Here is a 21002-nt window from a genome sequence, read left to right as displayed (position 1 = left end):
CCAAGTTGCACTGGAGAGTTGCACATGGCATTGATTAGGCCCACCATGTTTTGACTAGATTCTTTGTCAGAGTTTGCATGTAATTACTTGGCAACAAGGAATATAGGACAATTCAGAACATTGTAGCCTTCACTGTGCTTGACCTCTGAAGGCAGGTGAGCCCAGAGAATATCTAAGAGTCTCGTTAGCCATTTACACGTACAGTTTTTTTAAAAAAAATCCTCAGTATCCAAAGGTGTGCCTCTTTAAGAACAGAGGAAACTATTAGAGACAGATTTCTTTGTTTCTTTTCTCCACTAAAGAAGCTTCTCGTATAGCTGTTAAATAGCCTGCTCTTCTCATTTCTTTTTTTTCCTTTAAAACCAAGAAAAATGTTTTCATGATGACATGATTGTTGTGAAATTGAGTTTTGTCAATGCATTTTACCAAGGCACCAGGTAACCCAGGTTTCCTCTATTGTACATTACCTTAAATGTGATGTGATCAATACTGAATTTCCTTTCTAGTGGTAACTATAGTTTAAATTGCTCCCTTTCTGTATATGTTTTATTTTATAATATAATATTTTATAAAATAAAATATTTTATATAATAAAATATATATATTATATATATAAAATATAAGATATATATATAAAATCAAAAGAGGAAACCTCCAAGATACATTTGAAATGTGTGAATATTTAGGCTCAGGATATATCACATGGACAGCAAAGCAGCATTCTGTCTTTTTGTTGCACAGAAATTACACAGCACACCTGACAAAGAATCTTTACTCAAAGCACATCAGGTCAATTATAACATGTGGCAACTTTTGCCAGATTTTACTGAGCATAAAGCACTCACAAGTGGTTTCATGGGCATCAGCTACAGAGGCTAGTTCTTACAGGAGGCACACAAGAAGCTGAACACCCAATTCCTGGCTGTAGCATTACAGTTCACTGAGCTATCCAGCTAGCTAGACACATCATCTACACTACAGTACCCATTATTCTACCATTGCTATAGCTGTCTTCAGAAATATTAGGAACATTTTGACAGTGCTTTGATATTTGCCACAAACCACAGTACAATAGAGACTATGCTTTCTACAAGAACTAACTTTCTCTGGTGTGGGTCACCCCAGGTTCACAGGTAAATACTCCTGATTTCATTCATCTAGTGTCAATATGCATCCATTCTGATTCATTATTTGCAAATGCTATATTCCTAAACAGCCTTCCAGTGCCATCAGCTTTTCAGTGTTAACTGATGTTCAATAGAAATGCATATTTATTTGGCAGATATGTGTCTCTAAATCCATATTTTCTGTTCATAGGGACATAAGGGAGAATACCATAGAAGAGGCATTTTGCCACTGTTACACAGACATTCTTTATTTGTTGAAGTACCGTGTTTCCCTGAAAATAAGACAGGATCTTATATTAATTTTTGCTTCAAAAATGAATTAGGGCTCATTTTCAGGGGATTTTTTTTCATGTACAACAATCTACATGTATTTAAATACAGACATGTCATCTTCTGGTTGCTGCACAGTGGTGGAGGGCAGGGTTACACTTAAGTGGGGATTATTTTGGGGATAGGGCTTATATTACGAGCATCCTGAACAATCATACTAGGTCTTATTTTCATGGAAACAGGGTACTCTATTTCCATCTCACCCTCTATCAGCAGATCTCAGGGCAAATTACAATCAATGAAGTCACTTTAAAACAATATTTTAAAATGCCTTAAAGCATTTTGAAACACTTTAAAACAATTTAATGTCAACCAGAACAAAACCAGCAAACTGAAATATTAGAAACCAATCCATTAAATTATTAGGCCCCAGATGATGGCTGAAGAGCTAGGGATTAAATTTACACCAGAACTAGGGCAATGTTGGATACATTGGAGTCAGGCCTCCAAGGAGATTATTCCCTTCATGTTCCCCTTCCCCAAACCATCCCTTCCTACACTTCATGGGTTTTTTATTTATTTATGTATTTATTTTGGCATTAGATAGTCTTAGGCTAGAGAGAAAAGGGCAAAAATGAGAGCAGAGAGGGCATCGGGTGGGAAATCAGAAACCAAGGAAAATATGAAGCACCTTCCACCCTGCAAAAAAACAGACTACACACATCCATGTATTTGTGTTGTGAGATAAACACCAACTTAGAAACTATTTTCTTCCATTTCATGGTTATGCCCTTGTTTAAGACTTTCAGTATAACATTTCATTTTGTTTTGCTTTGTGTGGTATGCCAGTGGATATCTGTTGTCTGTGATGGCAGGTTGGTTTCCTTGGTAGCACCTTCTACAAGGACCTTTCAAGCATAATGATGTAATCCAGTGCATTCTTCCTTGTCTCATTAGTGACTTGATCTAATACTTCCAATATAACTCTAAAGCACTCACCCTACCTTGCGAGTGTTTTGACATTTCCTGTTGCAACCAAATGACAGAAAGTCATTGTTGCATTCATTAATTTCTTCTTAAAAAGGGGGGATGCTGGGAATGAGCTAAAAGTATGTGTAGGAAATTGGAATAAGTTGGATATACTGTGTTTCAAGCAAAAACAGCTGCAGTAACTGTAACAATAAAAGGCAGTGCTACCAAGGAACATAATGTAATAGCACTCCTTCAACCCCATCTTATCCACATGCAACCAGTACGTGAATTTGGCAGAGCTTACTGCCAGGTGAATGGCTATAAGGCTGCAGCCTTTACTAGAAATGGATGATTAAATGGTCTGTGTGCGTCTGTGATAGAAGTCCAGACAGACGGAAGTATGACAATAGAAAGTTAACTGATAGGTTAACGTCAACATATAGTAAAGAAATTGATGTGTAATTTATAGAGTTACTATGATCGTATTCTTATTATATATCCATAGTTTATATCTACAAAGACATCACCAACAATATTATATAAGAGAATGCATATGGAAATCTATAACCAGGAACATTTAGATTCCTAACTCCAAATTCCTAGAAAGCTCCATTTTATAAAAACAAACACCATTTTTACATAAATCTATTAGGAGCAAGTCCTTCTTTCCCCCATTTATAATATGTCATTTTAGTTAAATGTGTTAGTGAAAGATTTCTACCTACAAATAATAACTTGTCTTGTGGGAGTTAATAAACAGATTATTAATTCTAAGGTGTAACTAGGAGATGTGTTTATTCCCTATCCTGTTGCATCTTTTATAATTATCAGAACTTACTTTAGAACATGACCAGCATTCACAAATTAGCATCTTCAACAGCTCTGCTGTATGAAACTAAAATTTTTCCTTCATTGTGAAGGAGTCAAATACCAAGATTTGTTTAGGGGTTTTTAAAATACAGTATTGTTATTCACAGTAATTGAGCTCTTATAATTTGCTTGTTTTTTCATGTATCATTTATTGTGTTTTTAATTTTTTTTAACCCTGTGAGCTGCCTTGAGTCCCCTCATTGGGAGAAAGGCAGCCAGTAAACAAAATAAATACTAAATAAAATTGCCCTATGTTTTCCCATAGTTTGATCTAAATTCTGAATTGGTACAATCTCTCTAAATTTCCATTTCAGTAAAATATATTATTAGTTTTCCAGCCTTTGTCAATGACCACAAATATTTTGGTAAGATAGCAACATAATTTGAAAATGATAAATAGGGAGTGTATAATGTGCTGGTTTATCTGTAATCTATTGATGTATTAAAGTGAAGTTATTACAACTCAAATTCTTAATTTGTTAGAAACACCACTCCACATAACACATAGTCATATCCTCCAATTGTTATAAAAATGTTGACGTAAGAGCCTTACTGATTTATTTAATGTACTTTGTATTACAGGGCCCCTTCTCTCTCATATCATAAAGGATCTATTAATAAAATTTTAATCTCTTCTTGTTCTACCCATGTTGTCTGATGTAGCCTAAGGCAAACATTTATTTAAGGCTTGGCAATTCATTTTCATTTTTGGAAATCCAATACCTCCATGTTGTTTTGAATGACACAGTGTTATCTTAGCTTCTCTGCATGATTTCTCTGTCCAAAAAAAACTGAGTGCCATATATTTAGAATACTAAAATTATGTTTCAGAGACAGATTTGAAAAAAGAACCAATACTTTAGACAATAGATTCATTTTAACTAGGACAATTATGCCCAGCAACATAAAGGGTACCATTTCACATTTCCAATCTAATTTTTTAGATTCAAATCCATCCATTCAGATTTCTATTTACCTTATAACCTGAATTTTGCTAAGCTGTGAAAGTAACTGAAATAACATTGAAACAGTGTCTGGAGAAGTAAAATTTCCTACAATGCTATGTGCATTAAAACCTATTTTAATTTCTTGTTTATTCACTTTGGCTCCAGCATTTTTTTTCTGAGTTCTTATTGAAGTTGCCAAAGTGGAGTGGCTAAAGCAAATCATAAAGCTAAAAGGAGTCACCTGTCTACTACTCTACTGCATCTGCAATAGAATAGAAAATATGCAGTTTTTCGCTATTGGTTTCTTACAACAGTAACGTTTGGGTTTAGCCCATTCAAATAACCACAATCCACTGCTGTAATATTCCAGAATATCCTGTAGACATGTGACCACTGAATTCTAACAGATGCAGAATCTGAAAAAGCTCCTGTCTATTGCACATAAATATATATATTGTATTTATTAGATATTTAAATTATTTTTACAATCAGGTAAGAACTCTGCCTGGCATTCCTCTGCATAACTCCCAGTTATTTTATTAATGTATTTGCTAATCCATCTGCTAACACTTTGCATCAGACCAAAATTTAAAACCTTAATTCAGAAGTGCAATTAATCTAGATGAACTGAGAATTATTGCATCCTTCTCCAGTTTATGAACTGGAAGGATGAGCCAGTCATCCTATGGTTCAGGCACTACCCCAGTGCTTGCACTTTTATTTATAATGATTCAGTTCATATGGTTGCAAGAAAACCATCTGGATCAGGAGCTTTATTGCCCCTAGGTGTACTCATTATCTCTTTTAGTTCCTCTGTAGTAATCTCTAATTATAAAACACCAACATTGCCATTAGTAAATTCAAGTACAGCAAGTGTAGAGAGAAATTGAGTAGTGAAATAATTGTCCAGATTACTTGAAGGCTGTAAATCCTGGTAATAAGGTGAATATTGTTTGGTGTGACTTCTACCTTATTCTTATATTTTATTAGATCTCTTATTTTGTCCTATGGATGCCATTCTAGCCAACAACGTTGTTGGCTTATTTCCATACTCAAGGTATTTCTGTCTAAGAACATTAATACATGATGATGTGTCTCCTGTTCCAAAATCATATTATCAACACTGCCACTCCCTTTGGCCCTTCTGCGTCCCTCCCTTGATGAAACTTTGCCATTTACTTTTGCTCCACGATGATCAGCACACCTTGCCATCCATTTCCTCTGCTTCTCCTTCTGAAGGAGCTCAGTGTTTACCCACCACATGTAGCCATCTCATCTCCAGTAGTGTATTTGCATCCTTCAAAGTGCTGATATTCTACGCAGCAAGTATTAATTAAGTTTCACAGCTGCTTGGCTGAGTTGAGCTATGACGAACAGGCAACATGAGAGAAAGGAGATAAGACAGCTAAAAGGAGGAAAGGTAGAAGGAAAGACAAAGAGTGAATCAAAGAGATGGCTAGAGAGACAATTGGAGAGTGCTGATCAAAAGAGCAGAAAAGAAAATGACCAGACAAAGAGAACAGCTGGCTGGGCCAGTGGATGGATGGCATGCTTAGTTGGGGTAAGTGTGTGCAATGACTGGGGGGAGTGTGTGGATCATGTGAACAGACACCTATGTGTGCAGTTTTGCCACCAGTCACTGCTGAAATATGTGCTTCAGAAAACTATACGTGGAATGTGGCTTCCCACCTGAAAGAGATTCCTCATCCTCCTAAACCAACCCTTTTTTTGGCTTGCTCATCCCAGTTTAGGATTTGCTGTGTGGCAACTGAGATCAAGAAGATAAACTTTACCACTGCATGGCAAAAAGAAATGTAAAGAATAGAAGTGACACACGCCGAAATGTTCATCGAGAAGTTCTTTAGGAACTGGCTTTCTCTGAGAGAGGCCAAGAAGAAATTGCTGGATGGTGTTTGTTTCCCCCTCCTCACGTTTGTTTGTTTGTTTGTTTGTTTGTTTGTTTGTTTGTTTTAAAGCTTCTCTGTCTGCAAATGTATCCCATGCTTATCTCCCAGTGATGGTTCATGGTACAAAAGCAAACTGATTTGCAACCTTTGGAGTTGCGGAATCTCACAGTGGGAAGAGCAAGCATCCTTTAACTCTTAAGGTAGCTCCAATTTGAACAGTGAAGCTGGAGCCTCTGTTTGTTTCTGCCCTGAAATACTAAGGTGACCAGGATTACTTGGTGGGATGTGGGTGAACAGAACTAACTGTAAAGGAGCTGAGAGTAGGGCTGCATACTGAGTGACCCTGTCCTCCTTTTTCTGCTCCTCATTAGTGTCTCCTGCGTGGAGCAGACTGTGAAGGGGGCTCTGCACCCAGGTAGGTGTGCACAGGGGCCTATAACCTCCCCACACATACATGCACAGAGGATTGGTGGGATACTGTAGGAGGTAGAAGCTTCACTTGAGACTGCATGTGGGTAGAACGGGGAGGTGCAATGGGACATGGGACAAAATATTGCTGTAACATACGGGGGGATGTGGTATATTAATGGCACTGGCCAAAATCCTGTTGCATAACATAGGCCTGCAGAAGAGTGAGGATGTCAATGGCAGAGAGCAATTTGTTTAATTTAAAGCTTCCTACTTCTGTCCTATGGCTTTTGTGACTCCCATGTCATCCCTTTCATTACATGGAAGCCATGGGAACTACAGGATGGAAAGAAGCCAAAAATCTCTCCTTGCTGGTAACGTCATGCAGTGTCTATTTTCAGTAAATGAAGACTTCTTCCATTCCATCGCTCCCATGGCTTCTATATGATAAAAGAGATTGCAGGGAGATAGAAAAACCATGGGACAGAAGTTGGAGGTTTCTGATTACCAAAAATCTCCCCCTGCCACTGACATCATCACCCTTCCACAGGTGTAAGTTAACACAATAGGATTCTACCCAGGGCGTAATAAAAACAGTGCTGGTTACAAGAACGGGGGCAAAACTCAGCCAGATGTTTTCGGTGCTGCATGGACCAATAGAAGGAAGGTTCGTCAGTGGGTTTCTTGGAAGTGGGAGAGTTGATATGACTACAAATACAAGACAAGGACTGATACTTTTTAAAACTATTCCGTTCTGTCCATGCTGATCCTCAAAGTAGATGTCAATAGGTTATTCCCAAAATCATATAGCATATGCAGTGTCCCAATGCCAATCTGCCCCCTCCCCAAAAAACAGAACCCAATCTAAGTGTTTTTATTTATACCTAAGTGGTTAAAGAAGTCAGGTGATTTAAGGATCACCACTTTAATCAGTGGAATCTCTTATGTGCAGAGCAAACAGATTATGACCAAACGGAGTACAGTATTAAAAAAAAACATTGGGAAGACTATTAAGCAAAAGCATCATGCTCCTGAGTTTCTTGAAGGGCCCAGGGTCTTGAAGTGCTTAGGATGGATGGTAGACATTTCCCCCTAACAAACATGAGGTAATGTCTGTAGCACCCAAATTGTTGCAGAGACTTGAGGTTGAGGTTGAAAAGTGAATGACGCAAGGGGGCACAGGGAAGCAGTGACTCTCCTTGCTTTCATGTTTCAATAGCTAAAGAGAGGATGACTCCATCTGGTGCTGAGAACATGGCTCAAAACTGCTTTCTGAAGGGAGTTGTTCTTTGACTCCTGTTTGCTGACTTAGGACCTTTTGTCAAAGATCTCCTGTCCAACAGTTATGATATACACAACCCGTGTATCATCCTTCACCGTAAAACTTGTTGTGCATTTTTCCAGTGTGCATCACACTGCATTGCTCCAGGATCCAAACTGTGATCTGTATCTAGCAAAATGATTTCTTTCCCATGAGTAAAATCCATTATTTACTAACTGCTATGTGAAATGTGGTTGTATCTACCCAAAATTTCTGGCAGTGGGATTAGTACTTATTATACCTGTTCTTCTATGCTATTCTGATCTCCTTTTTTCAAGTGACACTAAAAAGGTATCTAGGAATGTGTATGTTTAAAATACAGACTCGGTAAAAATTAGGCAAATGTCCTTATTTATCTTTATTTATCCTTAAATGAACAGTATACTGACTAATTTTTAATGTTGTTCTCTATAATGTAAATAACAATGAAACAGCACAACATCCACAAGACTGTTCTCATCTCAAGGTACTTTTTCATGCGAGGAAGTGCTTTGTGTGGAGCAACAACTGCCACCTCAAGGCAGAGCTGATATTTGGTTCTGAAAGTGATTTTCCCTTTTGAGGAACAGAGAATGACATACATGGTCTGTTGGGAAACCCTTCACTGAAGTGGAAATTAGATTTTTGTGGATTTTGTGTATATGTGAGCGCACACATGAGCAAGGAAAACAGAGATGACCAGAAAGGAGTACTTTCGTAGTTCAAGCTGAGCTTTACTCTGCTCAGCCAAGGCAAGAGAATGAAGTGGTAGAGGGAACTGCAGGGAGAAAAGGTGATTTTTCTTTTAACTGTATCACACTGCTTAAAAACCTCTTTGAGAAAAAGAGCAGGGGGGAGGGAACCAGATTCCTCCAGGGAAAGATTGCCTGTTGTATGTGTTTTGTATGCACAGAGGAGGTTTTTTTTTAAATATAGAAGAACATCCAAACAATTATCCAGCTACAATCTTAAAAACCTACCATGTCAAGATTCTTGTCTCATCACCCCTCCTCCATTTTGTTAGATCTGGCTATCTCATTCATTTAGGTATCTGGCTGCAGAGCCAGAGGCTGATTGTTCAGTTCACCACTATGCATTGCCTAAGAGCTAGCCTGTGTTGGCTTGGGCATGCTGCATCATACCAGGATGCCCCCAGAAGAGAGGAATGGTAAACCACTTCTGAGTACTCTCTCCCTAGAAAACCCTGAAAAGGGTCATCATAAGTCAGAGCTGACTTGCTGGCACATGAGAACTGCTGGTTTAGGTCTCTGGCTGCCAAGTCAGAGACTTAGAGACTTAAATTCCCTGCTGTGCCTCCTAGACAGGGTCTGGACTTGATGATCTATAGGGTCCCTTCCAGCTCTCTATGATGATGATGATTTTGGTTGGCTAGAGTGGCAGAAATCACTCCTCTACAGGTACTTCTTAGGGGGATGCAGCGTTGTTGTAGAAGAGAGTGAGTGAATGAAGTTGTTTATGACTATTTTGTCTCCCAGCATGTCTTTGTCCTTTTACCATGTCTATACACATGCCTAAATCCTTTCCCCTTCCCTTCCTCTCCTTTTTTTTTTCTCGTGTGCAGATCTCCGGCCTCTGCCTGACGTAGCCATGACAGGGACCTGCACCCGGGAGTGCACAGAGTTTGGTCACTCTGACACCTGCTGGATGCCAGGTCAGTCCTCTCCAAGCCGGCGGCCCAAGAATGCCCTCAAACTCTCCACATTTGTGCCTTATCAAGACAGAGGGAGTCAAGAGCAAGTTGGGAATGGCAGCCCCAGACTCTCAGAAGAGCGCAACACCAAAATGGCTAACCTCCGCCTGCTCCCCACATACAGTGCCTTCTCCAACAGTAGCCATGAGCCCTGCAAGGACTCCCCCATGGAGGAAATCCCTCTCACCCAGACCTCGGACTTCCAGACAGCGACTACACCGTCATCCCAAACTGCCAAGCGGGAGATCTACCTGTGAGACTGAAAGGACCACAGAAAGTACCTGATAAATACACCTGAAACCAGTGTCTGGAACTAGAATAAGAATAAAAAGAAGGGACTTTCAAACTGTGATGCTTTATCACTCGCATTGGCAGTTCTGTGCCTGCCAGGTGAGAGAATGCCTTGCCCAGGCCCAGGGCACTGGACACATTTTTTTGTAAACTCATTGCTCCCAGAGCAAGAGGACTGGCACCAACCTGAATGATCAAGCTCTCAGTAGAGTGGTCCCTGAATGTCTGGAAAGAGGGAGAAAGGAACTTAGAGAAGAGGGCTTGGCCTCATGGCTTCAGGGCTGGGGGTGGGGGGAAGGGCTTAGTTACCAAAGGTCCATGCAGACTTGGTGGAGTCCATTGGGCACAGGGCTGAGGGCACCTGGCACAGGTACGGGGGAGGGGGGAACGTTCCCTCTCTTGTTACTGTAGACTCCTGTAAATATGAATCTTAGGAATGACATTTGTGTCCTGCCTGATCAAAAACATATTGTCCTTGATTTAAAAAAAAAAAGACATTGAAAGAAGCAAAACCCACAGGGAGCAATTTCCAGCTTGAATCTTTCACCACACAGAAGAGCACATGGGAGTAAGCACTTCCAGCCAGCCCACCCTAACCCTTCCACAGTGTAAATAAGGATATGGGGTGACAGCTGGTGAAGGGAGCATATTGGCTGGTCAGCAGGACTGGGAAGAAGGGCATTACAGAGCTTTTAACCCCCTAAATCTCTTTCTGAATTTCAGCACTCTTCTCGTCAGGTGTGGGGGGAGCTCTAGAGCTAATAGCCGTGGCTTTCAGTTGGTCCTCCTTTGTTCCTGCCCCATCACAGTGGGGCTGGGCCAGTAAGAGAGACGGAAGAGATGGCCATTCTTCAAGTGGTCCAACACACACACACACACACCCAACTCCCTGATATCTCTTCTTCCTCACCTGAGGCAGGGAATTCCCACGGGGTCATTGGGCCTCGGTGCCATGATTCTGGCCTTTGATTTATCTGCCTGTAAGCCACCATTGCCTTTGTGAAATGGAGCTTTGACTCAGGGTTGCACAGAAGGCCATGGGGCCTCTGTATGCTGGAGTCATACCCCCTTCCCCATGCCTTTAGACCAGAGGGCCAGCCTCAAGGGCTCCAGTATTCTCTTCCAGTGCCGCAGGTTTAGCCACATAGTATCAGAGTGTAGGAGCCCTGTTCTGATATTGTAGTCCCCGGAGAGGCCCATTTGACAAACCAGAGAAACTACCCTTGGCATATTTAACTCCCAACAATCATGCTTTCACCAGAGATGGCTCAGAAGACCATCAGAAGACCGGGCAAGGGAGTACTCTGCCTCCTCAAGCCATCCTTGAGCTGCTCAAATGACTTGGTTGTGAAGTCACCCTCAGATGGTCCTGACTTCAGGTCACCTAGCGCTCATGGCAATTTCTTCCCATCAGTCTGCCTTCCCTCCCTGCCTGCCAACTAGATTTGTGGAGCTCCATTTCTGTTCGTTCATGTGGCAGTGGAAGGTACAAATTCATTAGTACATTCTCTAGCCTGGGGCATCTCCCCCTTGACCAGATGGCGCTAACTGGGCCCAGCTTGATCCTCTTGGTGCTTTGACTTGGTTTTTTCTGGTGCCCATAGCCCTGACCATCTTCCCACATGTTGTCATGGGTCAAAGATATGTTCTTAGCTGTGTTTCAGTAGGTGGGCTGGTTTTCACCCTTCCTTGCTGTGTCTCTGTTCAGGCTCCTTCTCAGTTACAGGATCTGTGAAGCAGAGGAGAAAAACAGCTAATGGTGTATGCACAGATTATCTCTTCTTACCGTTTATGGTATAATTTATGTATGTGTGTGTCAGGATTGACTCTTTCTTCCAGAGAATGGTGTGGCGAATGGGTACAGTATACACATTCCTAAGACCAAGGAGCCAGACCAGAGGCAGAAGCCTCATAATAATATATAGTTATGTACTGTTGAGTCAGTTCTAATTTATGGTCACCCTTTCAAGGATTTTCTAGGTGTAGAATACTCCAATGTGGTTTACCATTTCCTCCTTCTTGGGGGTGCTTGGGGACTGTGCAGCTTGCCCAAGGCTACACTGGCTGGCTCTTCTCCCAGTGGGGAATCAAACTCTATACCCAACTCATTGAGCTAGCCAGCCAGCAGGAAATTTATAGGACCATGCGAAATCTTACTGCCTCCTTCTGAAAGGAAATGAACATGTGTCATCTGTCCCCTGCTGAGAACGTTGCAACATATCAGCTTCTGCCCATCTGCAGTGTGACACGTTTAGCAGAGCAGAGAGCAACACTAGTGATACCCTCCTGTGGCAAGCTTGCTGCCATATGCCACAGAGCACTGGATGTTTGGATCCCTGTATCAGCCTTCCTAGTTTGACATCCTTGACAACTTATGCGTGCATGTGCACATGTGCACATGTACACGTGCAGCACGCTTTTCCTCTTCTGCCCCTTACCATTGTTGAGGCTCAGGGCTAGTTCAGCAGAAATCCACAAACAGGGGCAGGGACATAGTACTTCCTATCCACTTTGACTCCCCGGGCGATCCACATAGCTGCCCGAAGGCAATGCGGGAGCTGGAAAAGAGCTTTGAAATGAAAAGGTTCTGCCTGTATCTGTTCAGTTGGTGGCAGGCATTGGGGCTGGTAGATACAGGCATTGAATCAGCCCTGCCCAGGGAGGAAAGGGACTTCAGCCATCCATCTCTAACCATACACTGTCCTGTTAGACACTTTAAAGTGCCACTGTAAGGTGTGGAGGGGGGCAGGACCCTCCTCTCAAGCTCTCTATTATTATTTCCCTATTGTCAAATATGTATATGGGAGCCAGGCTTGCTGACAAGGGGAATACCTGTGGTACCCAGATAAGGTTATCACATTTTGTTTTTAATAAATTGTCCTATGTAATATAGGGCATTGAAATGCTCCTGTCCACAGAATGGGTCTGCTCGAAATTGGTTCATGTGGTAGTGCTATTTATAGGCAGGCTAATCTGGCCTGCCCCTTGCCAGTGAGAGTTGCAAGGCTGGCCTTATCCCAGAACTGCTCCCATCTTTGGACATTTTTTGCCACAGGGCCATTGGAGCAAAATGTGTGCTTGGCCAAGCAGGTTTGGGTTGCTTATTCCCATGCTAACCATGCTGATGTCAGTGAGTTGACTGTGGGTGACAAATTGGGAAAATCTGCACTGATCTGTTGGATATTATCTGACTTATATTGGGGGGGGCATATGTCTGCAGCGTCTATCCCCCTTGGTTTAGCCCCGGGGGAATAAATGGGTTTGGAGGAGCGAGGAAGAAGCCACAGTACCTGCCTCTTCCATGGAAAGCCAAGACATTACCATCCTGTGCGTGGAAGAAATTTTGAAGAAGAGAGAGGAGCAGGATCTGGAAATGGCAGCAGCAGTGCCATTGAGATTGGCCCTTAGTGATGTGAACTGAAGATCCCACAAAATGGGGAGACATCACAGGAGAAGGAATGGTGGGCTGATTTCCAAGGGACACAAAAAGCAACCACCACCAAGGGAAGCTCATTTGCACAATTTAAAGCCAGAAGGAGAGAACCTATGTGCACAAGGATGGGGTGGGGGAATGGGCAGGAAGAAGGGTGCTCCATGGGTCCTGGCCTAGACAAGCACATTGAAAGACAAGGGTGGGGGGGGGATAGTTTTGAGCACTGCACTAGGACAAGCCAGGGGTAAAACCAAAGGTGGGAGGCCGGGCACTGGCCAGCTGTGTAAGATGGAGCCAAGCAACCCCTTTGTAGCTCTTCGTGTTGGTTCTATTTATACGAGATTTCAGTTCCTTGCTTGTGATGCCTTGTTTTTTGTACAGTTTTATGTACATGCAGGTGTAGCTTTTTCTAAAAGGAGAAATCCTATGGCAGAGTAAAGAGTACCCACTATTTTTCGGATGGTGACCTACGTTTAGGTACTGCCTCTCTCTCTTGCTAAGGTTGTATTGCTCTCAATGTGATGCATTTCCCTTGCACTGGGAAGGCTTTGGGCCTGGGCTGAGTTCTCCCCCAGGTACCATGAGCACAATTGATTCCCTTGTAATCCTTTTCGTTTGGAGCCGTGAGCATGACACCTCGTGAGCCCTTTTCTGTTTTCTTCCATTCTGTTTGTTTGCTGAGCTGTCAGATGACAAACTCCACTGTAATTAGCCCTCCCAAAGCTTTACAATAAAAGTGTGAAAACCTTCTGGCTTGACCTGATTCATTTTCTCTGTCAGTCAGTGAGGATGAGTGTTTGCTTCATATCTTTTGTGAACGCCATCCTGTTGGGTGCTTTCTTTGTTTGTCCGTTTGTTTATATGCTGCCTCAGTAGTGCAAGCACTACTATGGGTGCTTTACACCTTAAAACCCCATAAAACCTCATGCAAATAGACATTCAACCAATACAATGATGTACAACAATAACAAGAAAAAAGGAAAGGAAAAGGAAAAAGTACAGTATCCTGGAGATTCAGTTATTGAAGGCAGCTTTGAATAACTATGCTTTTGCAAATTTCCTAAACATAAAGAGGGAAGAAGCTGGTGTATTGTTGTAAATTGTTACAGAGACTGGGGGCCATCACCAAAATGGCCTGATTCCTTGTCATCACCTTTTTGACCTTCCTCAATGTGGCCATCTTAGCAACATGGCCTGAGAGGAGCAGGTGGAAAAAGCAGCCAATTTCTGAGAGACATTCTTATAAGTATTGAGGTCCTAAATCATTAAGGGCTTTAGAGGTCATAACCAGCGCCTTTGTACTGAGCGTGGAAACTGACAGTCAGTCAATGAAGGTGCACCAACACTGGGAATATATGATTGAATTTACTAGTCTCAGTAATCAGTCTGGCCTCCACATTTTAGACCAGCTGAAGATTCTCTACTGTTTTCAAGGATAGCCCTATGAAGAGACTATTACAGTAGTCTGTTTCTTATATATAATACCAATCTGAGATTACCAATCTGTTGCTAGGCATTTTTTATCCAGGTAGGGGCACAACTGGGCAATCAGTCAAAGTTAATAAAAGTACTCTTGCTCACGGCAGATATTTGAGCCTCCATAGAGAGTCCCAGGTCATGATGATGGGATATGTAGTCAGAGAAATGTAAGATGGAGTCAGACAGGCTGAAGATGATTTGAGAGACATTGGAATGCATTTTTCTAAGTGCTATGAGAGTGTTTTTCTGAGGACCATGGTTCGGGATAGAGCTGAAGGTCATATCAAGGGGCCGGTGGAAGCCTCAACATTCTGAGCTAATTAAAGAAGGAATCACAAAGCCCATGTGTCTGTACTTGCAAAGTACTGGGTAAAAGTAAAGTGTTCTTTTAATGTCAGACTTGTTCAAAGGGCTTACGCTACACACTGCTGAGGTCTCGGGACTTGCCCCAGTGGAAAGATGGTAGGTAAGTGGCCTGTCGAACTCTGACTGAAATACCAAGTGCTCCTTAGGGAGGCTTGTGCATCACATGGTGGCAGTGTGCGAAACATACGGACTGAGCTGTTGAGAGACCATTCTGTTAGAATCAGTTTTGCATATTCAAAGAAATGCAGAATAAAGTGGCTTTTCCCTAAGTTGTTGTTTTGCTAAGGTAGAAATGGCACTCAGGAGAAGCTTGTCCATGTCCAAACTCCCATTACCTGAAGGAGTGGAGTTACTTTTGGACAAAGAACTGCAATGCGTTACTTTGGATGAGTCCTTAGGCGCAACTGGAGGCTCCCAACCCAAGCTGAGGTGTCTCTCCTCAAACCAATGCTTGGCAGTGTGGAACTGTTTGACATGACGGACAGAATAAGGTGCCACCTGGAGCAAACCGCTCGAGATGCAGTGAGACCTCAAACAACATGTGGTGACTTGCCAGACAACCAGGAGGAGGAGGAAGACAGTGATCGCAGTAAAACTCCAAGGATTCCTATTCTCTGGGACAAGACTGGGGAGGATGCTACAGTTGGTCCTGTCAGGGAAAGCCTGGCTCCAAGGCATCGTACCTTGACTGAAACAGACAAGCTGACTTTGATAATGGCTGACTTCCTGTCTCCTCAGAGAGAGCTAATCATCACCCAAACCCGGAGGGAGAGACAAGGTGAGTGAGATGCAACTTTTCTAAGAGAAAAGGTGGTACAAGAGGCTGCAGAGAAGTGGCGCCAAAAGAATTCACTTGCCAGGTTTGACAGGAAACATTTACCTTCTTTCACTGATGGAGAGGATGTCCTAGACTTTTTCATAAAATGAATTAGTCTGTGAAGACTTAGGCACTCCAGAAAAACTCTTTATTAAACTCAGGTTTTCTGGACGGCTAAGATTCTTGCAAGGAGAGCTGAAGATAAACCCACTTGGGCAGAATTTAAAGTCCTGATTCATCGTTGTTATGGGTTCACTCCAGAGAGCCTGCATCAGCAGTTTAGGAGCATAAAGAGACAGTACAAAGAAAATTTTTCTGCTGTGGCTGATAGGTTGGAAAGTCATTGCTCGCAATGGATGCAAGCTGCAAAGGCGCAGACTTCCAAACAAATTACACAGTTAATTTTGTGTGGGCAGTTCCTGACTCTGGTGCCACCTGAGCTGAGACATACCTTACTGGAAAGGCATTTGCCTAATCTTCAACTGCTGGCTTTGGCCGCTGATGGACTTTGGGCATTTCGCAGGGACAACAAGCAAAAAGCCAAACCTGTACACACACCAGGAATGGCCAAAAAGCCATGGGAATTTTAAAAGGCAGTCAAACCAATTTCCCAAGAGGTTAAGCGTACTCCTCCAAGTGACTCTAGGAAGCCAGCCACTTCAGGTCCCCCTATGAAGTGTTATTTGTGTGGTGGGGACCATCTCTGATGAGATTGTCCTAAAGCCAATGCTCCCAGCTACCCAAGACTCCACCCAAGCCACCGGTCCACATGGCAGACACCCAGGCTGAAATTCCTTGGTTACTCTGAAGAGCATGGAGACCCATCTAGCTTTGAAAGACGTCTAGAGGACGTCAATGAAGCATACTCCCCACATCAGGCTTCACCAGCAGCAGCTGCCCAACAAGGAGTTAATCCCTTACAAGCAAGTCAGTGAAGACAAAGGAATTTCAACTCCTCATTGACCAATCCTTTTCATCCTAGCATGTTTGGAGCAGTCATTCAGAAAGAGTCTCAGGATTATACACAGCCTACCCAGTGGAAATTACAATATAGAATCATAGATCCTACATGCCTGATCTGTAAACGACAGAGCAGAATGGGCAGCAAAAGAATTTGGTGAATCCATTGAAAGCCAAACCCCCCAAGGCTTTTTGAAAATTGGTACATTTGGGGCCTGGGGCACAGACCTTTCTTCTGTGAGAACCTTGTTACCCTAACCAGATTGTGCCAAATACCAGATTTCCCATCCATAGTTACCACCCAACAGGGACAGAGCTAGTTCATGCTCCTATCGCCTTGGTAAATGTGAGCTACATAGGTTGGACTGGCCAAATTTATGCTCTGGTGCATAGTCAGAGTTCCCCTTCATTTTTATTTATTTACAGTGGGGTCTCTACTTAAGAACTTAATCCGTATTGGAAGGTGGTTCTCAAGTTGAAAAGTTCTTATGTTGAATCTGCATTTCCCATAGGAATGCATTGAAAACCATTTAATCCGTATCTGCTCTTTTCCGTCCATAGAAACTACTGTATTTATTTATTTAATTTATACCCCGCCTATCTGGCCCACCGGACCACTCTTTTAATTGGGAATGACTTAGAGCTTGAGGTATTAAAAAACAAAAGGAGCCTGCAATTAATGTAATTACATGTGCTCAAGCAAAGTTGTTTCCGTGTCTCCTGAGTGAAGTTTCAGAGGTGCAATACTGTATACAAAACCACTCAGGAGCTGTCAGAGTTTGCCTAGGCTGACTTCAAAGGAACAGCTGGTAGGCTTAGCAGATGACTCTGAACCCCCTCTGGCAGAGCAATCTCCGCTAGTCAAGAGAGTTTTGCCAGCCAAAGAGCAACTTCTACTGCCTGAGCAACTACAGATCTTGAGAGCCCAGAAGGGGGAGAGACTGTTCAGATGATGAGTACATATGAGTTCAAAAGACACCAAGAAAATAACCCTTCTTTAACAGCCCTGCGGTTACAGGCTGACCAGCCTCAAGCGCTTAGTCAGGCCAAGCCTATAAGTTTTTTCTGGGGCCAAAATGGTCTATTATATCCCCAGTTCGCCAAAGATTCTAGAGTGGATTTAGAACCGTCCAAACAACTAGTTGTGCCTCAAGAGTACAGACAACGGGTCTTAGAATTGGCACACAATTCCCCTTTCTCAGGACATCAGGGATATAAAAAGACTTTGCAGAGAGTTACTCAGCATTTTTACTGGCCAAACGTCGCAAAAACTGTGAAAGATTTTGTTGCTTCTTGTGACATATGCCAAAGGGTGGGGCAACACACTGATAAAACTAAGGCAAAAGTTCAGCCAACTCCTGTTGTAGGTGAAGTTTTTAACTGCCTTCAAATGGATGTTTTGGGACCTTTCTTGCCTTCTAAATCACAAAAACATTTTATTATCACATTTTGTCTGTCAAGCCAGTCGGTGGGCCAAGGCTTTCCCTATTGCCACGATCTCTGTGGATTCCATCGCCAAAGTGTTTCTGGAAGTTTGTGCAAGGATTGGACAATTAACATCCATGTTAATTTCTGATAGAGCTGGTGCATTTTGAAGTGAGCTGATGAGGAAAGTGTGAAATCAGTAAAACGAAAATAAATTTCAGCGTAGCTTATCACTCAGAATACCACGGGTTGGTAGAGAGCACCCAGCAGACACTGCTCAAGATGATTAAAACTTCTGTTCAAGATTTTGGGAGGGGGTGGGAGGAAGTTCTCCCTCTGGTCCTCTTGGTGGTGTATAGAAAAAAATTGTGTGGATCTTTGGATTTGTTGAGAGCTGACTGGGAAGGTATCATCCAGTCTAGTTCAGTGCTTGTTGCTGATTTTGTGTATAGTTTACAAGTGAAGCTGAAGGCTATTCAGGAGATAGCTAAAGAAAATATCCAGCAGGACCTGGCTAAGCAAATTTATTTTCATGATCTTAAATCAAGGCACAGAGATTTTGAGGTGGGAGACTCTGTTCTTGTCTTGAACCCACTCAGCCCAAATAAACTGGAGGTTTCCTGGGAGGGCCCAGGCAAAGTTCTGCAACATATTGGAACTGTAAATTATCTTGTTCAAATGCCTGGTTCTGGGAGAAAGCCTACCATTTATCATGTTAACAGTCCGAAACCGGATCGGGGCAGAGCAGCTGTAATTCTGTGGTGTCAAGCTGCTTGTGTTAGACCAGAAGAGGAACTTATGGACATTTTGTCTGATTTGGAAAATTCTGGAAGTGGACTTGACAATGTTGTTCTTTCAGGTACTCCTGATAAGCAGGAGTGGCTTTCTCAAATTCTGGATTATTACCAAAGGTTTTTTTCTGAGAAGCCAGGTTCTACTGATTTGGTTACTCATGCTATTGATACAGGTGACAGCCCTCCTGTGAGGTCCAGTCCATATAGGGCTATAGGGGATCATGTTGTGCAGACTGAGAAGGAGATTCAAAAGATGTTGGAATTGTATATGATAGAACCCAGCAATGCTACATGGGCCAACCCTATCGTTTTGCCAAAGAAAAATGCTTTGGGAGAAGTTTTCGATGAGGTCAGATTTTGTGTGGACTACAGGAAGCTGAACAGCCTGACAGTTCCTGACCTCTATCCTTTACGTAGGATGGATGACATCATTGAATGCTTAGCCACCTCCCAGTACATTAGCATAATAGATTTAAGCAGTGGATATTGGCAAATCTGTCTCGAAAAAAAATTGAGAGACAAATCCAGTTTCATAAATCAGGTGGGAATTTATCACGTCAGGAGATTACCATTTGGATTAAAGAACACAGAAGCAACTTTCCAGAGGATGATGAACAAACTGTTACATGATTTACCCTTTGCTTCAGCTTATTTGGATGACCCAGGTATTTTTTGCCCTGATTTTGCTACACATATGTCTCACATTGAAACTGTGTTGTGTGGATTGCAGAATGCTGGTCTGACAGTCAAAGCCAGCACATGTCAGTGGATAAGAGGGAAAGTTTTGTATTTGGGTCATCTGATTGGGCAGGGGCAGATTCATCCAATTCAGGCCAAAGTGGACACCATTCAGAAGTGGCCTGTTCCTACTTCAAAGAAACAAGTTCAATCATTTTTAGGCCTGGCTGGTTACTACAGAAAATTCATTCCTAATTTCAGTGATTTAGCTGCAGCTTTGACAGAGCTTACTAAAAAGAGAATGCTTGTCAAGGTGAACTGGACAAAGGAGTGTCAGAGAGCCTTTGATGCTTTGAAAGCTAAAATTGTTTTTGCTCTTATTCTGAAATCACCTGATTTTGACAAGTCTTTTGTCTTGCAGACTTATGCTTCTGATTGGGGATTAGGAGCTGAATTGTTGCAAAAAGGGTATGATGAGATTTGTCGTCCTATTTCTTATTTCAGTAAGACGTTATTGCCCCCATGAAATAAATTACGCTGTACCTAAAAAAGAAGCCTATTCTATTGTCTGGACACTTCAGCATTTACGCCCATACCTATGAGGGTGCAGGTTTATCCTGCAAACTGCCCATCGTGCATTAGTCTGGTTGCAAAAGATGAAATCTCATAACCAAAAGTTGTTACGTTGGAGTTTAACCTTACAGGATTTTGATTTCAACATTCAGCACATTCCTGGGAAGCTGAATGTCGTTGCAGGCAACCTGTCCAGGATGCATTGTGGAATTTCAGATGTGGCAGATGGTTGAAGACATTTTTTTCTGATTTACTGGTGCTTGAACATAACCAGAATATATTCCTGATTCAATGGTTCCTGAGCATAACCAGAGTGTGATTTTGTTTTACTACTAACATGACTGTTTTCTATTTTTCAGACTCCTGGAAATGCTTAACCCCAGAGTTCTATATTCAATTGCTGGTGTTAGAACTTTTTCTACCTCAATACTTTGCTAGTTAGAATGCATAATTAACAATTTGCCATTTATTTCATTGTATAACTTTAACATACAGTTAGTGAAATTACTAGGCCAAAATATGTATCTTAACTTTGACTTAGTTAAAAATCTAGGCTCATATGTAACCTTATATTTTTGAAATTTAAAGGGCAGCATGTGATGGAGTTCAAGCAGTATGGGATATGTGGTCAGAGAAATGTAAGATGGAGTCAGACAGGCTCTGTGTGAAGATGA

At 42.1% G+C, this 21002-nt stretch overlaps 1 protein-coding gene across 5 annotated transcripts in view; it reads left to right on the top strand.

Moving 5' to 3' along the window:
- PCDH1 (protocadherin 1) overlaps nt 1–13986 on the top strand; it is a 130990-nt gene extending 117004 nt beyond the window's left edge. For 4 of the 5 annotated variants that reach the window (XM_078392472.1, XM_020799219.3, XM_020799218.3 and 1 more), the window contains exon 5: nt 9384–13986. In XM_078392472.1, the coding sequence (XP_078248598.1) occupies nt 9384–9769 (386 nt within the window). In that variant the 3' untranslated portion in view covers nt 9770–13986. Of the gene's footprint in view, nt 1–6464; nt 6509–9383 lie in introns of all 5 variants that reach the window. The other variant, XM_020799224.3, reaches the window with a different exon arrangement.
- The last annotated feature ends 7016 nt before the right edge of the window (nt 13987–21002 follow it).

The sequence above is a fragment of the Pogona vitticeps genome, chromosome 4 (genome assembly GCF_051106095.1).
Source record: "Pogona vitticeps strain Pit_001003342236 chromosome 4, PviZW2.1, whole genome shotgun sequence".
In the NCBI taxonomy this organism is placed as follows: Eukaryota; Metazoa; Chordata; class Lepidosauria; order Squamata; family Agamidae; genus Pogona; species Pogona vitticeps.
Note: the sequence above shows the minus strand (reverse complement) of the source record. Positions and strands in the feature narration are given on the sequence as shown.